Here is a 26,942-nt window from a genome sequence, read left to right on the forward strand (position 1 = left end):
AAATAGCCTTTCACAGTGTCTTTGTGCATGAGCATAGGTAGTCACTGCAGCACAGAGACCCTGTTTGGCCTAACAGCTTTCATATAAAAAAACGCATCCTAAGACCGAATAATTTCTCTTATAATGAGCTCGGCACCCAGGAGGGCCCCAGCCGGCCGGTAACAAACCTGGCCCCAAAAAGCAGTCCTTGCCAAAAATCCTGCAAGGGTGGGAAGAAGGAGGCAACCAGAGAGAGCCATGAATGCAGCCTGAGGCTGTACTGAGCACACAAACAGCAGCTGCAGGGCAGAGACGGTCTCAGCCAGCGCTTTTCTTCTGTTTGAAGGGATGGGAATGGGCTAATTTGGAGCTGGCAGTAGGTAACCAAAGAGAAGATCTAAGATGAATCTTACATAATGATCTGAAACTGTTCTGCAGCCCCCCTCCAGTTCCCTGTGATCAACCATGGCTAGAAACAGAGACGCCTCCAAGTGATGTTTAAAAGGTTTTGTATACCAGCGTGGTAAATAGAGCCAGTGCCAAAACTTCCCTGCCTCCGAGAAGGGGCACAGGGAGAAGCAATTGCTCGTTGCTTATCCATCTCCCTCCTGTAATCTGTTGTGTCTGGAGGCTGCTGCCACGTGCAAACATCTGGGATGCATCATGGACCTTCTCCTGCTGGAGAGAAGAGATGGTTTTTTGGATGCAAACTAAGCTCGGAGGTGCTCTGCTCCCTTTACAAGGGAACAAACAGCAAGTTACTGCACGTACGATAGGAATGGAGGGAAAGACAGGAGAAGGTTTTATTGCAAGATGAATGTGAGAGCCTTGAGGGTGTGCAAAACCGTCAGGAGCAGAAACCTCCCACGCACGTGGGGAGGGGGAAGGCTGATGGGTTGAGACAAGCAATTATGACTTGTGTTTTAGGGGGCTGCCTGAGCAGCAGGGAATACCGCCAGGAGTGCTGAGTACCTCGCCGGTTTTGCAAGCTGTGGCTAGTTTCTACCTCAAGGGTGAAGGACGGCAAGTTGTTTTTCAGGCCAGAAGTTAACCAGGAGTAAGCAGGGCCATTGCACTTGGGCAGCAGAGAGGAGAAGCACCTGTGGCAACGCTGCCAGGCAGGCCCTGCCAGGATCCCTCTCCATCCCTTCCTGCAGGGTTTTTTCCAGGATCCCACTCTGCCTGTGAATGATCCTGGCTCCTGGCTGGGCATGGCCCAGGGACACCACATCCTTAGAGCACAACCACAGACACGTCAGAATATTCCAGTATTCTGCTCTTTATTTTAGGTCTGTACAAACGGCAAAGGCAGGCACATGTAGCTCCCCACCTCAGCTGGATTTTGGGAGCCCAGGATCCTTCGACCTCCATGTAGCGTGAAGATTTTTTTCTTCTGTCTTCAGTTGGCATCCTTCCTCTCTGACTCCTGGTCCCAACAGGGACTCCCCTGCTACTGAAGTATACCTTCACGTGCCTCTGCCCTCTTAAGAGTTTTCCCCTTTGTCTTAGTGAAATCTCTGAAGATTTTAAGCCCTGATACTCCAGATCCCTTGTTCTCCTTCTGGGGAAATGCATCCAGCCTCCTTCTCTTCCCCTCAAATTGCAGAGGCCCCACTCTGGAAGAAGCTGACAGCCTGCTGACCCGTCTGTGCATGGAGACCCACGCCAGGGTTGCACCGCTGTCTGCAAAATCCATGGCACAAGGCAGCAGTCATGAGACGAAGAATTCACACGCTACATGTCAGTATAGTCCAGAGATTATTTTCTTAAGTTTTACCAAAAAATAGATGCCAACAGTCTTCCTGTTTAGCCTGACATGTGGGACTAATTCAGCCACCTTGCTCTCTCTTGAGCCTGAAGCTGGTGGTCTCAACTGGCTGGACCTGATGATTAGTTAGCCCTGCTACTAATCCCGTCTCAAAAAGGCAGCTTCCTCCTCAGCAACATCCCAAGCAGTTCATTTTTAGAAAGACAAACAGTTCTGAAATCTGCAATGGTTTAAATATTTTAAGGCAATAGTCTTTTATTAGTTTCTGGTTCAAGGAAAATCCACTCGTCTCCAGGCGAATGTTTTAAATGGAGAGAAAAAGCTTTTCAAAACTGTTTGTCCTTCTGTAAGGCTTTAGTTTTCTGTTTTGTTTTGTTTTGTTTTTACTTCTATCATTAGAAATAAGAGGGATTCTCGTTTTGTTTTTGTCTGTACAAGATGTGATTTGGTGAAACTGTTATCTGCTGTATAACAGCGAAGCATGAGAAATACTATCGCTCCATACTGGATTATAGGTAATAATAAAACTGTAACAGGCGAAGGATCTGCCTTTAAGGAGGAACAATAAATACATTGGCTGCCTTAGGTCTGAGGACTCTTTGAGTTTCTTCATCGTGAATGAATAACAAATCTCCAGGGTCCGCTGGTGACTACTTACAAATAAAACACATGCTTGGAAGATAAAATGACTTTCTTCAGAAGTAAGTGGGGAGGGGAAGATGGGACACTAGTACTGCCCGTGCTGCTGAGGGGCTGCCAGCCTGCCGGGTGCAGGAGCCAAGGGACGGCAGAGCAACAACAGAGCTGAAGAGCTTTTTGGGCTTCCTCTCCTACCCTGTGGGCTGGCTCTGTTCTTCCCCTCCATGGGACAAGGCAGGCGGCCTGGGCTCTGATCAGGGTCCCTCTGTGGGCTTTGCACCTCTGTTCCTCGGGCTGGGCACCTGGGTGGGCTCGTGCGCTTGTACCATGATGGACAGAGCGGCCCCTGTCCCTCTCCTCCTTGTGGTGCCTCCCGTGACTGATGCTTCTGCAGACCTCAGCTGACAGCGAGACCTCTGCCTCAACACAAAGTTTCCTGGGAAGTTTCAGGCAAGGTGCCTCAGCACTCCTTTAAAAGAAAAAAAAAAAAAAAAAAGGTGCATTGTCTAGGTTAAAAAAAAGGAAAAAAAAAAGTGGTTACTGTTTTACTGAGCAGCTCTGCCAGGCCATGCCTTGGATCAGGGTTACAGCTGGCCCAGCTGCAAGCATCTGAAAATCATCACCAGCTTGTGTCCAGCAGAAGCATGTTAAACTGCGGCAGCTGGATGCTAAACAGGACTTCTCTGGCAGGTTCACTTTGGGCCTGAGCCAGAGGCAAACGCTAAACTGGACAGAGGAGAGCCTCTCCCCCCATGGCCTCCCCGTGCTGGGGGCGAGCAGCAGCAAGGGGCTGGGGCCCCACGGCTCGCCAGAGCCAAGACTGGGGTTTGGTTCAAGGTGACTGGGGAGGGCTGGGCAAGCGGCTGCAAGGAGCAGCAATGTGGAGGGAAGAGGGGGGCCTCGCCATGGAGGCAGGGGCAGCATTCACCCGCTGTAGCTATTAAGGCAAAGGCCCTTCCCTGCCATTCCTGTCCCCGTCACTGCCCACGACGCTGAGGCACACCCAGCTCCGAGTCCTCAAGTTCGCAACCCTGATGGGTGCTCCTGGCACTCACGGCCCAGTGGCAGCTGCGTAGTGGTGCACATGTGGTGGAGAGCAGAGCTACGCAGCGATGGTACACGCGACATGGGATATGGTTTGCATTCAAATCCCTTCAATGCGGAAGCTGCCCTGCAAAATTAACTGCCTATGTTCTTATTTCCCAAAACCCCAGCTAACAGGACCCAGAAGGATGTTCAGGGGTCTGGGAGGAGGGAGGCACTGGCTGTGCACCTTTTGGTGGGTGCAGTGATGCAGCAGGCAAGCAGGAGGGGGGACATCCCCAAAGCTAAGCTTAGTCTAGGGAGACCAATGGCCCCAGTTTCCATCAATAGGCTGCTCTGAATTGTCCCCCCTGGCGGGTTTGCTTTCTTTCGTAACCAGAGAGGTACCCGAGGGGCTTCATAGGCTACAGTGAGACTTTGTGAATATCCCTGATAGGCAGTAGCCTACAAATGAAGTGTAATTCGTTTAAAAGATGTCACTCGCCAGGCCTTGTTATCTATACAGCTTCCAGACCAGAGCTGGCTCACAAGCTACCCACCAGAGCGCAGGGAGAGCACACTCACGGCTGTTTGCACCCATGGGTGTGGGCAGACCCAGCGAAGCAGGGGTCCCCATGCTACTTTCGCAGCTTCCTGCCAGACTGACCCTTTTTGGCACTCCCTAGACAACCAGTCCAGTTTTACTGGCGACAAGCAGAGGGACAAAAGGGGAGAGACGCAAAGAACTCAAAACAAAAGGCTCCAGGTTTCCCTAAGAAAGAAAGGAAATGGGGTACATAATTATTTTAGCATACGCACAGGCATGTACATCCTGGTAGATTTATTTACTGTGTTTGCTTACTTTCAAATAGCTGGCAGCATAGGGTTAAGTTTTCTGTGCTTATTACGATGAGATAAGAAAAAAATATTTTAAAAGAACATACTTGGGATTTCCCATTCCCAGTCCCCATTCATCACTACGGTGACAGTTAGGCTAAAAATACTTTGTTAAACCTGAGGACCTAAAGGCGTAGAAGGAAGCTGCTTACAAACGCAAGCTCAGCCATTTCAACACAAAACCACTGGCGGCTATCAAAGTCCCAGCACCTTTGGCTCTGCTATAAACCCCTTCTCCCTTCATGTACCAGCTGTGGAGAACAGGAGTGTCAGAGCAGTGGGCTCCCTCCTTGCAGTTTAGGAAAGGCTAGTAAGACAGGGCCGTTTTCCTTGTAGCCGCTCTGAGAAGCACAGCGGGATATTTTTAGAATTGCTTTTCTAAGCATTTACCTGTGGCTTTCCTTGGTGCCCCGAGGAAGACAAATGTGACCTGTTGTTCTAGCACTGTTTGAGGTTTTGGGTCTCCTCTTTGAGCCCTCAAAGCACAAAGATGCTGGGCAGAAAAGTACATAGTCAAAAAGAGGAGCAGCAGCCAAAAGGAGGGAGAGGAGAGGACGAGACTAAAAGTGGGGGCATATTTACACCCCTGAACTTTTTTAAAATCACAGACCTGCAACAGCATGGCTTGAAGCGAAGTGCTGACAGGAGTGCCTGTCCTGAAGCAGCTGATCACCTTTTCTTCTCTGAGGTCTTTCCGATGAGCGGGGAGAGCAAAAAAGAGAAAGTAATGGAAAAGTGGGGAAAAGACACTATAGGATTAGGATGACGTTTTGAGAGGGGAGGGGGCAGAGGACATCTCATGTCAAGTAATGCATGGAAAAGAAAACCAACCTGAAGGAGAACAAATGTCAAAAAGGAGCAGAAGAGGAGGGAATTCTGAGCAATGGGAAAAAAGATAAAATGGAAGAAGGGCATCATAGAAAATAAGTTGGGAGGAAAAAACAGACCCCAAAGAAACAGCTGAGAGGCTGATGGAAAAAGGGAAAGTCTTGGGAAAAGGATGACTTTCAAAAATGTTATCTTATAAGATATCTGTAGATACAGAGGGATGGATATCTGCTATTTTGACTCAGGGCCCTCAGCAGAAAGGCACAATCCAACAGCAAGAGAATAGTTCTTCAGCCAAGCAGTGGCCCTAGACATTTTAAGTACGCTATAGGCCACGTTTCACCTAAAAGATGTCAGCTGCTTAAGATGTTCAGCGCATCTGTCAGCAGAGTAAGTGTAAAGAGAATTCAAGCCAAGTTTCTAAGCAAGTTTTAAAGTGCAAGGTGTGATGGGTTTGGACAAGAGCAATTTCCTTCTAGATAATGACCAGCATCATCTATCGCCTAAAATACAAGCCCACCATCACGACAGAAACAAAGTTCTCTGGGAGGGGGAAATAGTGCTTGCAAACTTCTCCAGCAATACTGAAAAGGCCTTGAAAGTCTGGTTCTGACCACCACCGAAAATTGGCTCTGCCTGTGCAGGCACTAGGTCAGTGCTAGCATAATAAAGCCCTAACCAAACTTTGGCTTCCCCCCCCCCCAATTAAAAATTCACAATTTCAAGGAGATGGATTACGAAGGAAGGAGATGGATGAAGAGGAACCAGCACAGACTACAAATAGCACAGCAGTAGTATGTGCCACTAGCAGGTGACAAGCCAAGGTGCTTATGACAGCACCTGCTTCCAATAGATGCTGCTTTGTTTGTTATCTTGTAAATCTTGTAAATACTCATGGACGACCTTGGCAAACAGCAGTTCTCAAGGCAAAACTCTGGCAAAGCTCCTGGAGCCTAAACCCCCTCAAAACCTCCTTCCAGGTGGTGGCAGAGGGTAGGAAAACAGCACCTGCATGTTACATCATCCGCTTGGACCTTTCCAATCAGCTGCTGTCACAGTGTGAAAAAAAGACTGAATAATTTTTTGAAGAACGTGAAAAAAACTCCTTGCTAGAGCCCTTTCTCTTGGGTGTGTGCACCCGGTCCTCCTTTGGCTCATGAGGATGGACAGGAGAGGAGAAGAGGGACCTGACACTTGTTGCTCTTGGCATCAGGATGCCCTGAGGGAATTCTCATTTCCTGGAGCTCGGGTGCATCTCAGCTGGGCACTTGCGCACTTGGTGATGATCACACTCCCTTGGCACCCATCGCCTCTACGTCCAATCCAAACTGGGATGTTTCAAAATCGGTGAATTTTCTCCCTTGCGCTCTCACTAGAATGGCTCACAGACCTTTTATGAAGCATACATGAGCTCAGCAAGCTGTAATGACCCTCATTTTTCTGAGATTTCTGGTTCGTTGTGCAAGGTTTCCTAAGTGAGGGAGGGAAACAGCATGTTAAATGGAAATGTAAGTATTTTCTCTAAAAACCACCGACGGGTGCAAAGAAACCACTTAGAACATGTAACCAAATGTTATTTAATATCTTAAAAAGTAACACAATCCAAAATGGATATTTCACACAACACTACATAAACAACATGAACACAATATTACCATATGGAGGGACTTTCAAATATAGACTTACAAAAATCCCTGTCCTTTTTTTTTTCCTTTAAATTATTATACTAAGCATGACAAGTAATCATCATTTACAATATGGTACACTGACACAATAAAAACCATGTTACAAATGTGCTGTTATAAATCAGTAACGTTAGGGAAGACATTTCATGAACTGTAATTATTTCATATGAAATACTATACAATATAAACAGAACATCCATCTTGGATGACCTTTACAGCAACCAGAGACCAAGTAATTTTTTAATTTTTTTTTTTTTTCAGTGCAAACACATTTATACAAGGCAGTCTTGGCTGCAAAACTCCCTTCTAACATACAGTAAGTCCCACTTGCATTTATTAACTCATTTAAACCTAATGCAACAGCCACATTCAGTCACTCACAGAAAATTACCTGCAGAATTATGATCCCTTTAAACTTAAGTCTCCTCCACATATAAAAGTAACATCTGTGCCAATTACTCCAAGGGCCCTTTCATACTTCTGGGTGGGTATCCTTTGGGTGGCTCTAACCGCTATACAACACGAGGGCAGCGTACCACGCTGAAAATCGCCCTTCTGGGGCGCGAGACGCGTGGCGGCTGTTGCAGCGTGCCGGCTGTTGCAGCGTGCCGGCTGGGTGGCTGTGCATTTCACCGGGGATTCAACCCAGGCTGCCCCTCCATAGCCAGGTCTGTGCGTGTGGCCTTCTGCTCCTTCTCTGCATTTAGTGTCTTGGGGGGGGGGGGGGGGGGGCGGGGAGGAACACGGAAACCCTCAGCTCAGAACTGAGCTTCAATGGAGTTAACGACCCATTCCCATCTCCGTCAGATCCGTGGGAGATCAGGGGAGTTACGCCAGATTTACACCCGCATAACTGAAACCAACGTTTAGAGCGCCGCTATGAAAGAAGCGTGATAGTCCCGTTTTCTTCTAGCACCAGCTTGGCTTTTAGTGGGTCCACTGCATGCTTCTCATGCAGCAACGATGCACTTTACTTATGCTGGGGGGAACATTTTAGATATATACCTTTTAATTTTTAAAGAATTTCGTAAAAAATAGAACATTTCTCTCTAATACTGTACAGTTTTCTTCAGAAGAGCAAAGAGAATTGTAAACTGTGGGTGTGACACCGGATTAGGAGTGCTATTTGCTTTCTCAGCACAACAATCTGAACAATCGTGTTGGGAATAGCTCTGCAAAATGTATTTGAAAAACAAATTTTTAATTAAAATAACTGTTTCTAAAACCACCACTGGCAGTCCTCATACTGAAAACTGATTGGTTTTGGCACTGCTAATCCAAGAGTCTCTGCAGGACTGCAAAGTAGTTTCTCTCTTACTTAAACAAACCGAATGCATCAAAAGAATAACTTCCGAGTATAAACATGAAACACTTTGGTTAACTATTGAACTTATTCCATTGATTTTAAGAAAGAAACTGGTTAATAAATTAGCCCGCAGACTCTTAGCCTTTGTTTTTTCCAGTGTGCCCGGACATAAAGGAGGGTCAGCAAACTCGGCCTGCCTCACAGGCTCCCAAGGCTTAGCTGGTACCAAGTGCTTCAAGGCCCTCAGAAGAAAAGGCGTGATTTAAGCGCAAAGTGTTACCTGTGTTTATGATGGCCTCTGAATACTGGTTTGCTTGTTCTCTTTTCTAAAAACGACTACTGCTGACAAGCACTTAGGCCACGGTTTTCATTAAAATACTTGTTTTCCAATACATTTTACTTTTTAAAGTTGAGTGAACATTGTTTTACGTATTACGGACATTTTACAGTGGTGCAAAGAGTCAAATGGCTAATGATTTCTTATGGTTTTCAACTGAAATACTTAAACCTTCAACATTAGCGCAACGGATGATTGTGTATTAATTTGCATCTGGATAATGGTACTAGGTTTACTGAAAGAGGTGTTCATAAATCGGGATTTGTATATAAATGTGATCTGCTTAGGTTCAACTGCCACTTTCTTACTTTGGTTTTTGGAAAAATCTGTCTTTCTTCCTTCTTGAAAGGTGGCTTGTTGCAGCTGGCTACTTTTCAAAAGCCAGCTTCATTTTTCTTGGAAACTCGCCCACGTTCTTTGAACAATAGGCACATACCTCGAGTAGGGACCCTAATACTGCTCCCAGCGAAGTCAATTAAAGGCCGTTGGTAATTTCTGCAGGAGCAAGTGTTTCAGATGCACACAATGTAGAGAACAGAGTGCATATAGTTAAAGGAAGAGCTGTTTTAATACCCTTGCCAGTTCAGAGAAACTATGACCTGATATGTTGACAAAGATGGAGGCAGAATAGGGCCCAAAATATTTGAAGGCTGCCAAGAAAATACCCAGAGTGTCTTCTGTTAAACCCCAAACTGTCAATCATATTTCACAGACTGCAGATGTTCCTAATTTGCTAAATTACAAATACATTTTCAAGTTCTATCAGGCAGAAATTTTAGCAGTAACTGGGGAGAGGATGGAAGGTTTCAGCCTCCCTTTCACTCTTATCCCAATTATGCAGCCTTGTCAAAGTCTTTAAGTGACTCATCTGAAAGCCAGATTTTTAATATTGTAGAAGGAAATTGTGGCAATGGAAACACGATGACTTCATACGCAAGCATTGACACACAAGAGAACGCCATGACCTAATGCTTCAAAGTTTCTAACCTTGCTTTGTACAATACGCTTTTCATGTTGCTGCATTTCATCAAATTCATGGAGGTAGTTATATGTGTAAAAAAAATTACCATAAAAGTAGCATGTTGTATTATAATAATACATATTAAGTGTGCAAAATGCCGACAGATTTGTGTTGACCCTTTACAGTTGAACACAACACAGATTCAACCTAATCTAACTCTGTAAACCTTTAAATTGATACATTAGAAGAAGAATGACAGATAAGCAACCATGTAATACAAGGCTATGATTTCATCAAAGGATTAGGGTGACATAAAGCACTCAAGCTCCACTCTCGTGGTTTTGTTACCAGAACCTCAAGATGGAATTTCCTTATATTCCATTGTTGATTTTAAAAGGAAAAATAAAAAGAATTCAAGATTAGAACGTTTCTATTTGAAACTTCTGTTTACATTCCATATTCCAAGAGTCACATTAATATTGGTACAATGCCATGTCAACATTAATATGACATTTATGTTGTCTGCTGGTCTCTGGGAACTTTAGGAGATAACATACTATACAGTTTACAGGTATGTACTATTGTATTTTGTTGAAGTGGTCTTCTGTACAACCAGCTGTCTGCATAAATTCTGATTAGCTTATGACAAACAAATACTTTCCCCAAAGGTGAATTTTTTTTTTTTGATGTTCACATTTCAATACTGCCGTTAGTACTTCAGATCATCACTGTAAATTTTATCATTTTGACATTTTTATTTACTGAACTGATACATACTACTGATGTCAGAGCTCATCTCAGAAACAAAATCACAGTCAGCCACTGCATAGTATATGACAATTCCCCACAAAAACTCTGACTCTACAGTTTGCATGGAATAAGTACGGCTGGAGTTACACATTGAATAATAAGATGCGTCATGCAAAGCATTATATGGTAATTAGAGCACATCTTGGAAGGTATGATAAGGCAGAAGGCTAAAGGCCAAGTGACTTTGATAACCAACCAAAAGCACAATAATTTCCTTTGTGTGCACTGAAAGGTCTTATTGCTCCTATGAAATGGAAATTATACACTGAAACCAAGGAAAACAGACCTGTGCATTGATTGGGTGTTCTTGACAGAACTGGAAACTGATTGTGTCCAGAGTTAGAAAGCCGTTATATGAGCTATATCCAACTGTGTAACATAAGGCTGAATCTTCAGTAAAGACTTCTGATGACAATAGAGAACATGAGTGAAGCTCAAATGACTTTGTGTACTGAGAAATACACGTCACCAGAACCTGGTGAAAACACTGGTTTTTAATATGTACAGTTGGGTTTCATACCTGTGTACTACAAGAGTAAATGTCCCTTTCCTAGGCAACAATTTGGGCTGTTGAACATTTTACTATCTTTGTTATTCTTCCACCAATTCGTCTGTTCTGATAAAAAAGAAAGAGTTAAATTTGAAGTCAGTTTGTTGCACTACCAGGTTGCATCAGTAACAGAGCAGAATGTGACCCTATATCTAAAAATTACTCTTGGAGTTTAACTATCCTTAGAAGTTACTCTTCAGTAATTAGCATAGTACTAATTACTTTGGAGTAACAGTTTAGGGGAGAGCAATTAGGATATACCATACCTAAAGAATTCAGATTTCTACTGCCAACCATGTGGTCACATTTAGTTTCTATAAACTAGACATGTCCACAAAATGCTAAATTGCAAATAACATCCACTGAATAAAAAGGCCAGAAGTTTATAATTCTCTAAATTTTGTTCTCTGATAATCTCACTACAATGTATGCTATTTTTAATAGCCTAATTTAGGCACTCTATTTAATAAGCTACATAAAATAGATTTATGTCCTTCCACTAGAAAGAAATCAATTCTTCAGGCCATACTTGTCATTTATATCATAAAGAATATTTTTGTTCAAAGAAATTAGTTATTCTGATTCCCATATTAATGGTAAGTTGCAATACCAGAAGTGACACAAGAATTAGATTATCTTTTTTAAATACTTGATTTATACTGAAGACGTTATATTTTGTGTCACTCCACACTGTGGCTCCATGACAGTGATAACTTTCCCTTCCTTCCCCATTCCCCGCTCTACGCAAAGGCCCACCTCCTCATTTGTGGCTATGGAAGGTCAAGTATCAAGTCTCAGTAAGTAAACATCTCTCATACTTTTGAAACACAAAAGGAGAAGCTGTCTCCCTTCCCACCCTCCATACTTCAAAACCAAACCCAAACCTCTTTTTACTTGCTTAAACGGGTATTTGCAAAATTGTGTCACAAAAATGCACAGTGAAAATGACTGATTAGTATTAATAATTCACAGATAGAGCTGAGGTCATCACTTGTCATGTTTGGCATTGTTTTTCCTCATGGTGATCCTGGCTGGTGAGTTCCAGCAGTGGCTCAGTTTTTGAAGTAAAAAACAATCAACTCTGCAGCAGAGTTTAGCCTCTGACCGGGGGCATCACACATCTGTGGCATTTTTTTTAAATGAAGTTGGCAACTGCATGGACATTGAAAATGCAGATTACACTTACAGTGTCTAGACTTTCATATATGTGCTCAGTTACAATTAAGTGAAGCAAAAAGTGTACATATTATCCCTACTGCTATTCTGTTGCTACAGAGCCGCAAATGTGAAAAGCAATACCTTGAAATAAAGATTTCTTTGTTGCCCCTTGTCTACATAGCAGCACAGTTTAAGTAAACACTAAAACTGTGGTTGAGATGCTTTTTTTATTTTTCCCCAAAGATGTAAACATCAGTCCCAGTGTCGTAAACTTTGCTGTACAAGATGAGACAGAAGATCTGAGGCAAGATGACTGTCAGACACTAGTGACAGAAGCTTGCAGGCAGTTAGCAGGTTTCTGCAGTTTCTCAGCTTCACTTGTTGGCGGGTCTGCAGTGGCTCGGAAGTTGAATGTTGGGCCCGCGCCACCATGTGCAGGGCTCAGAGCGGGGTTCTGACGTCTGTTGCTTTCAACAATACTTGAAGTGTTGGATGCCAGGCTCTCACGAGTACTAGAATGGAAAAGAAATATATATACACACTATATATGACATGCCTATATATCTATCGACCAGACAGGAAAGGAGAATAGAGTGTTTTATAATAGGCATCCTGTATTTGTATGTAATGTCACATCAATGAACCATCTCATTTTGACGGTACACATATGTTCCTCCAAAACGGGTTCCAGAGGTAGTCAGCAGTCATCATACTGTAACACAGCTATACCACTAAGCAGAGCTGAAGCTGTCACGCAAACTGTAAGCTGAACCTGTACCAAGCATCTGGATTTTTCAACCAAGGAAATAGCTTCCATCTTGCATGTGGAACTTACTAATTTTCTTTCCTGACTGGTACATTTTTGCACAGAGTAACTTCATCACATCAGCTCTGTGACTAGGCAGAGCTAGGAAAGTAATCATGTAACACAGCTTCCTCTGTTGTCTCCTCTTCTACCTATGTCTACCTATGTCTTTGTACACAAAATATTAACTAAAAATGCTACTTTGCATTGAACCCATAATGCTTCTAAACACAACACTTCAATTTAAATAAAATACGAAATCTTAACTGCCTGGTCTGTGATCATGCCCCAAAAAACAACTAGTGCTGCTATTTCATTCATAAAATGCACAACGTTCCTTTAGTTCTAACATATTGTTTATCCATGGGAGTGACAGAACACCTAGGACTTTTAAAGACTAAGCCTTTTAATGATACATCTAATTATGAATGCAGAGGAACCTGTATTTTAGTCTACAGCTTTTAAAAAACTTGGCCAAGATATGCTAAGGCTAGTTTTACCACTACTCCTCTTTTTGTTCTCTTTCCACTCTTAATAATTTATCTTCAAATAACGTGTTTCTGTGCAGAGAGAGGTTTGGTTTTCAAATAGCCATGTGGTCCCTGGTTATGTATCCTTCGCCTATATCCCTACTTCTTTGCAAAATGACATCACCACTTGCTGTGGAGATGTTTACAGAGTACATTTAGAGGACTGAATGGGTTTGTTAAATAAGCACTAGAAACAAGAGATACTAACAACAGAGCAGTCAGATTAAAGTCAGCCTAAATTTACCTGCTACTGAAAGGGGCAGCTCTTGCCTGCCTTGTGTGGACCTGACCCTGCCACATGTTCCTGCTGCTTCCCTGATGCTGAGCCTTGCAGCCAGCCAGATCAGGGACCGCTCTCAGTTAAAATACTAGCCCTAAGAAAAAAAAAAACAAACAAACAAACAGATTAGTGCTAGCATCAGGGGAAGAGTAGGAATGAACAGCTTTGGATGTGGCAGGGAAGAAATGTGTCAGTGCATGGCACAGGGGAACGAAGAAACACCTTGTTTAGTTGTAGGGCAGATTTAAATCATCTTAAACTGACTGAATCTGGAAAATCAATGATGCTTTCAGGAAAACTCCTGCAGATCTTTTAAATTGATCACAATGTTACTGATCATCTTCTGCCTATTATTGCCTTATTGTCCGTACTTCCACACAGCTATGATGGGTGATGCACATAGTAAGAGATCTCTCTGAGCTGCAATGATGTATGGTGCACTTCTGTTGCTCATGTTTCGATTTCTCTTCCTCTGCTTTTTAATGAAAATAGATGCAAGCTTTGTTTTTCAGAGACCATTCGGTATTGTATCATTCTTTATGGGACCACCAATTCCAGATCTTCAAACATTTTCACTTCTGGTATTACAAACTGACCATTACAACATGTATACATAAATACTGCAGTGAGAATTTTGCATGCAGAGTAATGCCAAAATTAGCTCTTTCTTTACGTGACAAAAGAGCAGCAGTATTATATAAGCTCTAAAAATAAAGGGATAAAATTAATATTGACAGCTAACATTTACTATATACAACTTGCATAAAAGCAATGAACAAAATACTGTGAGGCTGTTTTCCCAATGGTGATGTGTTCATGAATTTTGCACACAAAATACTTTTGAAGTCAAATGACCATTGCAAATCTCTTTAACTACACCCTGTTTTTTCTTTTTAAATGCCCCTTTTTTCAATTTGTCACACTTTAAAAATATACTTGTTCTTTCACAGTGCAGAATTGGTAATTTTGATTCCCCAAGCAACACTGCACACTTCAGTTTAAATGAAAAGATACCACCACACCTCAGGAAGTCAAGAGTTACGTCAGTGGAGGCTAGAAGAGTATATCTGAGGAATATCACTACATACACATCCCATTCTTATGCTCCTCCCTAGTATTTCCTGGAAAAGGGCTGCGGAGTACATTTTTTGTTATAAGGTAGGAAAGTAATAACAGCATGGTAATTATAGCCAAAGGGCTGAATTCACCCTCAGGTCAATTTAGTTTTATAGACTTATACCGAGGAGTGACCAAAACTGAGCAAAATCATCCACTTTAATCATCTTGATGCAAAGCTCATAAAAAAGCCTTTGAAATATCCAGACTATATGCTGGTCTTACAAAACCCTACACAATGTTGCTTTTTTATTTTTTTTAAAGCTTACTTTACATGGTCTTGGTAAAAAAAAAAAAAAAAGACATTCATTAATAAGTAAAACAGTAAAATAAAAAAAGGGATGCGTGGAACATAATCATTATTAAAAGCTGCTTATCTGTTTCCCTTTTGATCTGAGCAAAGTGGTATAGCAGCACTAAATCCAGTATGCTCACCATGTTCTGATCTCTTGCTAGCTAAGTTTAAGATTAACATCAACAGAAATTTTAGCTTTTGGGTAAATAATTAGGGAAGGAAGTGTCTGCCTCTGCATTAACCAGAAATGCAAGCTTGATATTCAGCTAGCATACAGCTAGCAAAATAGTAGTCTAAAAACTGATTTTTATCCAGTCGACATCCTATCCTGGAGGTAAAATGCACTCTGCGGAGTGAGACAGGCTCAAGCAAAGAAGAAGCAAACACCATCATATACTCCCCCACAAAAACCGACTGCAAGTATAGCACTTCAACCAAAAGAAGAGATTACATTTAAAAAAGAACAGTGCAAATAGCCTCATACAACAGTTGTATGTGAGAAAGATGCCAAGCATCTGCAGAACAATCAATAACAGGAACAATTTCCAAGTCTTCTTAAGTTTCTTTTTGAAGCTGGACTCAGTGTAAGTGGTACAATTTACTCAAATTATTTTCCGAATTTTTTACTCAGAAAAACTATACATATGTTAAAAGCCTGGTCTAGTTTAATGACCACTGCATGCTGCAGCAGGCCTATTAATTGCTGCCTTGTCATTAACATGAAGTGGGAGCAGCCATCAAATCCAAAGGAATTTATTCTAGAGTGACATGACTTTAACTGAAAATGAAATTTACTCCTGTGTAAAAGCAGCAAATCCTTTATATGCCTTTCTGAGAGCCTTTGCTATAGATTTAAAAAAAATATCTAATTCTGAGGAATAAGAACACTTTTTACAGGGGGAAAAAAACAACAAAACAAAACAAAAAAACCCATTTCCTTTCACCTAATACAAATCCAGTCTTGGAGGTTTTATTTTTAAACACAGGCAATAAATAGTTTATGCTTAACTAAGACGCTATAAGAGGACTACCATTGTAAATCATTTCTGTGTTCTTAGAGTCATTGTTCTGAACTCTGATGGGTTGCTATCCAGGGCAAACAAAACCAAGCAAGCACCATTCCAGCAGGGACCTAGGACTCTCAGAGGCCAGAGAGAGAAGGAAGAAGGCTCTTAACCTGGAAATGAGCTTGTGAAATCTTCAGGGCAGGGAACACATCACCAACTCTCTCCTCCCTATGCCTGTAAGACTCCTAGCACACCGAGACTTCTGTGATGTCCGAGATCCCTGGAATGGAAATGACTAACCAGCACTGCCACATACAAACGTCTGTACTCTTTTCCCAAGTATCTTAGGCAAGGCACCTCTCTCTCTGCTGATGCAGCGCTGAGTCACTTCTGAAGTTCAGATAGCCTGAGCACTTTCAGCTGTGTATGGGAGCAGCTGTTCCAGTCTCACCAGTTTGGAATGGTGACAGACACACTTCCAAAATTTTTGAAGAAAAAACCCCAAAAAAGCCCAAACCCAAAACAATCATCATGTTTGGTTTTTTTTTCATCTGAGCCAAAGATTATGCCACCTAGTCATATCTAGTCTTCCAGTTAGTCTTGTTGATGGTATCTTACAGAGAAAGGGAAGCGGGTGGGGGAGTATGCAGGAGCTCATCCCTTCTATTCTAAATGCAAACACAAGTTTAATACAGAAAAAAAAAAAAGGATACAGGGAGGTTTTCAGCAAACAGAAAACAAACTAATACAGAGTCAATGCCGCAGCAGATGGTCATTGGTTGCTTACGATACGGTGGGAAACCCACACATCTGAATAGCAGATTCCAGAGCTGTAGAAAACACTGTCTGAAAACGTGTGAAATTGTTTAATACGGCCCTATGTTCTGTCACCAATATCACACACACATATAACTAAAACCAGAACGTTCTAGTCTGTAAAGCTGCAATGAATGTGACAGTCCTACCGTGGAGAGTTGAACCCGCTGTCCACAGTAATGCTGCTGCTGTCCATGCTGTCCAGGCGGGCTGAGTGGGTGGCTCTCTGGTTGTTGCTATTTTCTGTTTCCTTCGGGGTGAGAAAAGTAAGATTCTTCTCAAACTTTCGCTGCAGATCCCTCTCCTTTTCTCTCTCTAGGAGCCACTGCATTGTGCCAACATCATCCCTGTTCTTTTCTTCCTCAGCATTTTTGTTGGTTCCTTCCTCTGAGTCGTCATCATCAGATACATTGTAGTAGTCAAAGGAGGCCTCCTGGTTCCCGGTTGTCTCTTGCGGTCTCTGTGAAACAGGCATGACTTGTGCGACTGAGGTTACTATCGCTTGTTCAAGTTTCTCACATCTGACTGGCAATGTGTCAGAGGGGGTCTTTTGATGGGGCTTTAGCAGGGGTGTGCTAGACTTATGATAACTATTCACAGAAAGAGTGTTGTGCAGAGGTTTAAAGAGTGTATCCTTGCTAAATATTTCTTTCCTTTTATCAAGGCTGCTTGATTCAGCGCTATGGTGTTGAACCAGCCGTCCATTTGCGATCACTTCTGGAGTTTGGCCAGCAATTGCTGAACCACTGCTTGGGCCCTTTGGGGACTCCTCTTTGTGTACCCCAGGCTCCCTAGCAATATGTTGAGACTGTCTTTCTGTGGGAGTAATTTTTTTAAGCCCATCTGTCCCTGTCAGCGTGTCATGATCCTCTTTATTCTTTCCCAGTGGTGACGGAGCAGTAAGCACAGTCTCACTGGATGTGTTGCACTGAAAATAGTCGTCGACTGCAGATTTCGTTGTGCAAGAGTTGAGCTCGCTGTAAGATGGTAAATTCTCTGTAGGTTTGCTTTGTTCCAATAGGCTACAAGAACTGGGGGTTTCTACACTGCCACTAGCTATTTCAGGGATACAAGTCTCTTTGTAGCCTGCAGATGAAATCAGAGCCCTTTGATGACTGAGCGACTGAGATGGCCTTAAGGTACTATCATCAATGTAAGTTTGGCTAGTTGTTTGGTCATCTGGGCTACAGCCTTCACCTATATCTTCAGGTGTGACTAAAGTAGCTGAGCCCAGAGGTCCCTTGGAGTTATCCATGGATCTAGACCTTTCTTTAGCCTTACTGGAACGCTCATTCCTCGATCTTCTATCCTGTGTATGGCTGTGGCTCCGATGGACCTTGGAGTGAGAGCTTCCCCTGGAAGGTTCAGGGAAAGGCATTTCAGTTCTTCTTTTGGCCAGCTCACCAGACACGTCCCACTCTGGCGTCATGGGAAAGTGAGATTCAATCATGTTAGGATTGCTGTGCATTATAAAATTGTCTCCCTTGTGTTCTATTATAAAACAGCCTTCCCGTGGGGATCGAGTCAAGGGATCATAGAACTCATACTCCCTTTCAGCAGGTATATCCAAATGAGAGCCATCTGATGGGTCTCCTTTGGACACCCGAGTCTTGCTGTGTGACCTCGATTTCCCATGAGACTTTCTGTGATTCCTGCTCTTTTTACTTCGTCCACTGTGGTGAGCTGAAGATCCTGCTTTGCTTCGTTGAGCTTTTTCTTCTTCAAGTTTCTTCATTAGTGCAGTGTGCCTCATGACATTTTCCACAGTCAAGTCTGGGTTAATGCGCCTGATAATCTCCATTTCTACCTCTCTAGGTATAGTGGTAGGGGTGTCCTCGTCCCTTAGCGGCCACTCTTCTGGAGGAAACTGGGCAGAGAAATTTGCCAACTGTTTTGTCTTGTCCTTCTTAAAACTTAATCGGAATAATTTGAGTCCGAATTTCTTAGACTGCTTTTCTACATCCTTAGGCTTTGTGAGTGTCTCTGCTTTATAAGAAAAATTGACAGTACTTTTACTTTTCTCAGTAGGTGGGACCTGACATAATGAAGGAGGACAGTATGAGTCTTTACAGTCTTTTGCTGATTTCCTCTGTAGGGTAGATGCATGCATGCTGTGCATGTCTTCTCTGCAACAATGGCAGGAGTCGCAGTGGTTTTTGGGTAGTGTTCGGTCCCTGACACATCCCGAGGTGGAGGGAGTTATAGTTCCTTGTTGCGGAGAGGTACATTGAGACCTGTCAGGTATCCTCTCATCCAAATGGTACCATTTACTGTTAGTTCTTATGAGAGATGGTGTTATAAAGTAAGTCTGCGGGGTTACAATGAAATAACCATCTGGAGTTGGGTATATTTTCCTCTCCCGTACAAGCATATTCAAGGTATGTCGAAGGATTTCTGGACTGGGTGTTGGAACTCCTAGAAATGACAGTAAACACATATCAGGGAGTGCATAAAACCATGCAGGACTCTCTGGCTCCCCCCTCCCCAACAAAAAACTGTTTTTTCCCAGTGTGCAAGCTGGAATATGCTGAACAAACAACTCCAGTAAAGCACTTTGTTAGGCATTCTCTTGTCTGTTTGTTCTTCCACTTATCTCCTACACTTCAGACGTATCAATTATTAATTAAATAGAAAGGAGGCCATTAATGGAGTGTTTAAAAAAAAAGAGAGAGAACTTCTAGTCACTTCCATTGCGCAGGTGACCTTAAGCCTCAAGATGGAATCACTGGAGATCAAAGCGTGTCAGGGGAAACATTTCACTTTTATTCTTCTTCCAACTAAATATTTATATCCCAATTCAGCAGAACTATTTATCATAATCCCCAGTCACACATAAAACAGTGGTTATTTGTTGCTTTGGATGTCTAAGTTGTTTCTGCACAGAAGAATACTACACAGAAAAAAACCCATTCCCTCAAACTGCCCCTTTATCACAGACTTGATTGAACCGCCTTGCTCTCCCATTAAAACATGTTTCAACTACATCAGCTGGTCCACAAAAGACACGCCTTGAACAATACAGTTCATTTACCCAAACAGACTTTTCCACTATTCTGGAAGTTACAGATTTAGCTCCTACAAATCTGCTTCTCGGAGTTCCCTGCCTTTCATGTGAGATGTGAGGGACATTACCTAAGTGCATATATCACATATTGAGAGAGGGACAAATATGACAACCTGCATCAATGCCACAGTAGCCACATGGTAGACTTGGCATTGTGAGCCTGGTCCTTCCCACTACCAGTACTCCTGCTGGGTTCAGCAGTGCAGGACCAAGTCTTCAATACTTTATTAGATAAAATACCAAGTTAGCATGCTGTGCATAGGAATAAGTTCCATCTAGAGCTAAGGAAACAAGAGATTTAGTTTAAAAAAAAAATTAGTTTATGCTGAATAAGAAATAAAAATCCTTCAAAATTTTGAGTGGAAAAAGCTATCTTAAATCAATACAGTTTGTTGAACTAAAATGTATTTTAATTTTGCCAGGTACTGACCTGGTTTACATTTTGAGAACTAGAGAAATTTTTTTCAAAAGTTTGGATGGTCTATTTTAAACTAAAAAAGTTAATATTATTTACTCTGGGCCTTAGTTTTCTTTTCAACAAAACTAATTCAGAAAGAAAAATAGAATCAGAGAGTAACTTAGGTTGGAAGGGGCCTCATGAAGTCACCTGGTCAACATCCTTTCTCACCGCCAGGCCAACTTAAATCAGGTTGGTCAGGCTGTTGTCAAGTCAAGCTCTGACTATCTTCAAGAACAGAAATTCCATGGAATCATGTATGCAAAAACATTTCAACAAAGCATATGCTTTTTACAAAAATACTTCATGGAAAAATCTCAACCAGGTGTACCTGCCACAAACACAGTATCTTCAGTGGCACATAGTGTCTGGTCACCAACTCTTCTCCCACACGTCAAAGGCTGGAGCCTGTAAGCTCACTGATTTCCTTGTGTTAATAAACATGAGAATGACAGCAAGGGCTCTGGCACTATGACCAACACCCCTTCAAAAGATATGGGACGAGAAATAGAGAAGTTGTACTAATTCCCTAATTCACCCTCTTCCTTGCTACTGGGTTGCAGGCAACATAGTAAGTATTCTTATGTCTGGCTTTGAATGTTGTTTGAATTTAGAGACATAACCATACTGCTCACATCCCGTAATACCTGTAACTAAAAATCTTACAATGGAAACAGCAAAGCGTTAGGAATAACATGGACACATGAGTGAAAGAAGTTACAACAGAGAAGGTGCTAGGGAGAAGTACACGGAGGCAGTAAATATATTTCATGCACAGTCCACAGAGCTGAAAGACTGGGGACGATCCAGACACAGGAAGTAAAAGAGGTAAAGGAAGGATATAATTTGAGAGAATACATGAAACTGAAAATTGGAAAGAACACGCAAATGAAATGGAGAATCAGGAACGTGCATTTTCTCCCCTTCTCACGTGGGTGTCCACAATTTATGTGATAATCCTAGAGAGAGTAACAAAGACCCCCAGAACTGCTGGATGAGCAAACATGCCAGAAATAGCAACATATGGGAAAAGCTGAAATCCAGAGAGCCGGGGATAAAAAGGACTACCCCTCCCTAGCCCAGAGTCCTGAATCTCTCTGGACTGAAGTAAACAATATGCTGAGCTTCCTCTGGATTGTGAGGCAGTGGCAACTGGAGAGCAGTTTGCCCTCCGCATGAGCTTTCAGTAAAGCACAGGAACACGAAGAGTGATTTCAATTCCCATAACAACCAGCGGTCATCATCCAACCTCTTCTTTCCTGTGGCAGAGCTGCTATGTCTGCTTGGGTAACACCACCCCTTTTACATTAGGCCTTGCATCACCACAAGAAGTGGATGACCCTGAACTCAAGCTCATATGCTTCTCCATCCTGTGCTGAAAATGCACTGCAGGGTCTAACCCTGGTCCAACTGAGATGCACTTGCTGTGCAGCAGCCGATCTCTCTTCCTGCCTCTACGTAAACAACCTGACCAATCCATTGCATTTTCCAGGAGCTTACACGTAAGTACCTCAACACTTACCTACCTTTGTCTGCGAGAACTTGGTTCTTCATCCTTACTTTACTTAAAGACTTCATTAACATACTGTTTCAAAAACGTTGGAACGAAAATAAAAGAGAGGAAAACATTCTCCTGGGAGTTTACAGAAAAGTTAGGGAAAGACACTGAAACGGATCTTCTGACGTTTTACACTAACTGAGGCAAAAACGCACTGCAAATACATGGTAAAAATAACATGTATTTTTCACCCAGTAAACCATAATGACTACAATGTGTTGGGTAAATGAGTCTCTAAACACTGGATGCACAATAGTTACATTAATTGACTAAGTCCTGTGAATAGAGAATGTGCAGATAAACACCAAGAAAAAAAAACTTTACATGCCTGGGCAGTCAATGATGCTGTAAAGTTAATCATGTCAGCCTTCTCTCTGGAGTTGGAGACTATCACTTTTATCACTCCCAGCATACAGTACATCCCTGTGGTTCACTAAGCCAGCAGTGACAATGGCAGAGGCAGATCTTTGGGTTTTGTTCAGATCTCTTTCAGGAACTTACAAAAGCAGAAACAGACCCAAACTTGAATTAGGCTTTCCTGCATGGTGGACAGGAGCAGACAGTACTCGGGCTCCCATTGTTGCTATTTTAAATAAAGATTTCCTGGCTTTCTCAAGACTTTTCTCTTCACAGCAACCTGACCACATCGTGTCTATGCGTAACCTACCCCACTGCATTCAGAACTCTCCTTATGGTCTCCCTTCCTCCATTAAATAGGAACAAGAGGAAAAAACCCAGTAGTTTAGAGACTAAAACACTGCATGACAGCACTGGTGTTATTTAAGATTATGTAGTGGTTTAATAATTCAAAAGCAGAAACTGTCTGGATACTGAATCATCAGACATGTACATTTTCTGCATCTCAAGAGAGTCTGCTATGCCATCCACTGAGCTTCCAGACAGGAGATTATGTCTTGTTTGCTGCTCACAAAGAACACTGACCTAGAGTGAACTCAGTTAATGTAAGACACCTACTTTAAGTGCTACATATACATTTCACATATTTAAAGAGGTGAACGCCAGAGGAATTTGCCAGCTTTCAGAAAACCTTTCGCTTCCAAAGCAACCTAGTCCAATACACACTTATTTTCTATACTGAACTTTTGAACACCTTAGAATGATTTTAATAAGTAGATGTACAATACGGGGGGGGGTGGGGGGTGGGGGGAAGAAAGAAAAAAAATCCTTACTAAAGACAGCATAGACTAAGGCTTGATGTTTTCTTCAGCCAGGTTCATACAGATAAGAGGGTCTGACTGCCAAACACAGGAACAGAGGTTACATATTTAGCTCCTTATACTGGATTTCAAAGATTTACATTTAATGTATGGGATTTAAACCACGGTCAATAAATTATGAAGTAGGGCTGTACAAACATCATTTAATTCTAAGTTAGAATAATGGGAGCATGTGCAGCAGGAGCCCTCTTGCTTTTTAAAAACCTGACAAATAACAAAAGCCACAAATAAGATGTGCATTATCATTACAAACTTTTTCAATAAAATAAATTCATGAAAAATAAATCTGAAGTAGTATTTAAATGGTGTTAAATCTGCTAAAATGATTTTCTCCTGAGCTGATGCTAAGGCTTAACAAGGGATAAAAGAAATACTCTGATTGGCTCATGAAATACTAGTTAAGGATGTGGAGTGGTTGCTATGTGATGTTATAAATAATTAGCATACCTTATTTCAGATAGAGCCATGGCCCAGATTTATGCCTGCACAATGGCTCAGCAAACTAGAGGGCTAGACTGCAAGTGTAAGATCCTGCACTGAGGAAAGAGGTTTATTATTCTTAGGCAGTTTGAGAATAGCATCTGGGGTCTTAGGAAATTTATACACACCATGAAATGCAGTGAAGCATCTGTTCATTAAAACACAAACAACACAGGCAGACAAGTGCTGCTACAGGGTGAGATACAGAGAGGTTATGGGACAATGACAGATACATCTACACTGATAATGCTCTCCTCTGTCTCAGAGCATCAGCACCTAATTAGGAAAAATAAACTATCAGAATATAGGAGGACATCAGATTTTTTAAAATAGCCACAGTGAATACAAGGGCTCAAAAAGTCATGGCTGATTTATGAGAGAGTTTGGGCAGACAAGTGAAAAATATCACTCAGCACAAGAAGAGGTTCTGTTTATTGGAAAGGACATTTTTGGATAATCCTTATACACTGTGAGAACATGTATGTTTGCTATGTTAAACGTGTCAGGGCTGGGAGAGAAAGGCCTTTCTCTAGAGAGGGGGAAAAATTGGACAAAGGGTGGATTCACACCCCACCCCCCACCCCCTACCCCAATAATTTTCTCTACATTTTGGGAAGTCCGGTAGGAAAAACAAGGCTCTCCTTTTTTCAGTCTCAGACTTGAGAAATGCATGTGTTCATGGCTAGTGGAAAAAACATGGGCAGCAAGAGACTGTGTGCTAATTTGCCTCAGGCTTCTTCTGAGCAGAGCCTACAAAATAAACCAGCCTGTTGAATTATTTTTGATGTATGGGTCTGTCTAGCAAGAATAGCACAACACACCAAGTCAACTGATAATCATGCTCCCAGGAAACCCAAGGGATGCCACCAATAAATTATCAATTTCACCACGCAAATAATGTTTATATGAAAATATTGATAGAATCATTGGAAAAATACTTGCAATCTATGGAACTCTTCCAGTACATAGCTATATAGAAAACATGAATTGGGGGGGAAAAAAAAATCGTCAAAATGAATTAAACTGGAAATACAATTGTGAACTTTGCCTTCTTTGCATTCTATCCCTTACAACCTTTACCACTATTTTCAAAATCAACCGAGCATACTGAAAAGAAACCCTGATAAACAAAACCACAAATTGGGACAGAAAGCCAGTATTTACAAAATATACTTGTAGTAATTTTTTCCAAAGTGCAATTATTAAATGTCAGAGAGAATTGTTTATTCCAAACACAGCTCTCAATCCACAATTATATTTTAAAATCTCATAACTTGGTACCAGTTATAGCAAAAGCCATGTATCCTTCAAGGCTTTAAGTAACTCTTGCTCTGAAATGTAAGCTTAAAAATTCAAGACATCAAAACACGGCTATGGTTAGGCTGCCTAGATGAGGCAGATGCATCAGTAGTTTTCCTACTGAGGCATTTTTAATTAGCTGCTTTTCACAGCTGTAAAAGAGGTACACAATAGAGAAGTTTCTCAACTAGTTTAGAGAATTGTAAACTCAGGCACAGAATAGTTAAACATTCTTACCCAGGATCATACAAAGCACAAGTGAATGAGCAGTAAACCTCTGCCCAATGCTTTTACACAACACTTGTAGATGTCTCTACAAGATGCATTTTGCATGATTGACCAACTCCAGATACAGACTGCCACTAGGGAAGCAGCATATTCAAGAGTACATTCTTAATATAGGTTTCCTTTTTTTCATGTTACAGTATCTTTAATCCAAGACATTTTCATTTTACCATTTAATAAATATTATCAAATGCTGACAAGAATATCTTCCGAACAGTACACCAGCATTTATGAGCACAGTAAGTGTATCTATGGCTCTCCAAACCTTTTAGTCATGAAGACAGTTGCCAAGTTAAAAAAAAAAAAAAAGAAAAAAGATTGAAAGATTTTTCAAGCAAGGACAGTACAGAAGCAGAAGCCAGAACTGTGTCCAAGAAGGCTCTGAAAACCCCTGGAAACCAGGCTGACAACCTCCTTTCAGTTTAAATATAACCTCTCCCTGAAGCACACACATCATCATCATTGGACTCTATTACTTGCACCAGGCCACACCAGTTTTGAGAGGAAGACATGCAGTACGTGGGAAATCTGCTCTTTAAGAGAATGCTCTACACAGAGACCTCTATGAGGTTATCTCTGTAGAGACTGGACAATGACACTTGAACTGGTTGAATGATGTCAACAGAGCTCTTACGAGTTAGTTTACAACTGGCTTGAAAGCCACAAGGTGGAATAAGTCTTTCTGGCTACGACACATGCTTTATTCTTTGTAACTACTAAAGAAGTCCTAAATTCTTTTGACTATGACGATAAAGAAAGTTATTTTGTGAGAAAAATCACAAACAAGCTTATTCTTATACCAGTCTGAAAAAAAGAAACAAGCCAATACAGTTTGCTGTTTAGTACCTCAAGTAATTTTTAATATTTACATAAAGTCAGGAATTAACCCTGCAAAATGCATCTCACATGAATGGCCCTGTCAAAGAGAACTCAATTCTCTGTATGTTTAAGAATAAAGAAAAGGTTATAAGATTAGAACCCTAAAGCCTCCTTTTACTTTTGGGTAGCACCTCAGGATTAATCAATATTCCCATCCACAAGAGTGAAGAAAAGCAGACTACCAAACACTGAAACTCCCTCTTTTAAGGAAGCCAAAAAGATAAGCAACCTTTTGGGTAGGCATTGAGGATTCTTTAACTGACCTTTTACAGACATGCGCCCATCTGACCAATGATTTATTAATGTCCAGTTACCTGGGAAGCAGGTTGTTAGGTGCTCCATTAGTGCTTCTTGTGTGACTTGTTTTCGGGCAGAGTTCATTGCTGAGATGGCCAGGCAAAGGATTTCCCCAAGTGGAATAAACTGTGACTGACTGATGGGAGACATGCTGATGGGTGATACATCACCTGTAAAAAGACAACAGATGTGCAATGAAGTGTTTTGTTTAAAAATCTGCTCATAGAGCAAAGATGTAGAGATACGACTGGAGAAGATGCACACAGCTCTATAGTCTTTGCTCTGAGCTGGGGATAAAACTCTTACAATGGAGAACCATCCAACAGCTTATTTCAAAACTCAGACATGGCAAACTTTGGAAAATGGGTGATATACACTATGCAGACATAGTTTCGCCAAGGATGCAGTAGACAGATTCAGAAAAATGCCAACAAATTAACACTTATGGTTGCAAAACCTCGTGCTTGAATATTCTACTACGTAACTGCACAAATGAAATAGTTGCATGTATTTCTCTGAACATAAAAGGGGAGATTTCACTCCCCTTTCAAAGGCTAGTGGCATGGATCACCCACCATTTCCACTTGATAGAATA

General features: G+C 41.8%; 1 protein-coding gene across 5 annotated transcripts in view; it reads right to left on the minus strand.

Moving 5' to 3' along the window:
• Positions 1-12,149: 12,149 nt before the first annotated feature.
• The window catches only part of STOX2 (storkhead box 2), a 144,581-nt gene continuing 129,788 nt past the window's right edge, over positions 12,150-26,942 (minus strand). For all 5 annotated transcript variants that reach the window (XM_087737081.1, XM_087737082.1, XM_087737084.1 and 2 more), the window contains exons 2-4: positions 26,365-26,517; positions 16,940-19,205; positions 12,150-12,453 (exon numbers count right to left, since the gene is read on the minus strand). In XM_087737081.1, the coding sequence (XP_087593207.1) occupies positions 12,258-12,453; positions 16,940-19,205; positions 26,365-26,517 (2,615 nt within the window). In that variant the 3' untranslated portion in view covers positions 12,150-12,257. The remainder of the gene's footprint in view (positions 12,454-16,939; positions 19,206-26,364; positions 26,518-26,942) is intronic.

Source organism: Nipponia nippon, unplaced genomic scaffold, assembly GCF_047370975.1.
Source record: "Nipponia nippon isolate SJK-2023a ecotype South Korea unplaced genomic scaffold, ASM4737097v1 scaffold_6, whole genome shotgun sequence".
NCBI lineage: Eukaryota > Metazoa > Chordata > Aves > Pelecaniformes > Threskiornithidae > Nipponia > Nipponia nippon.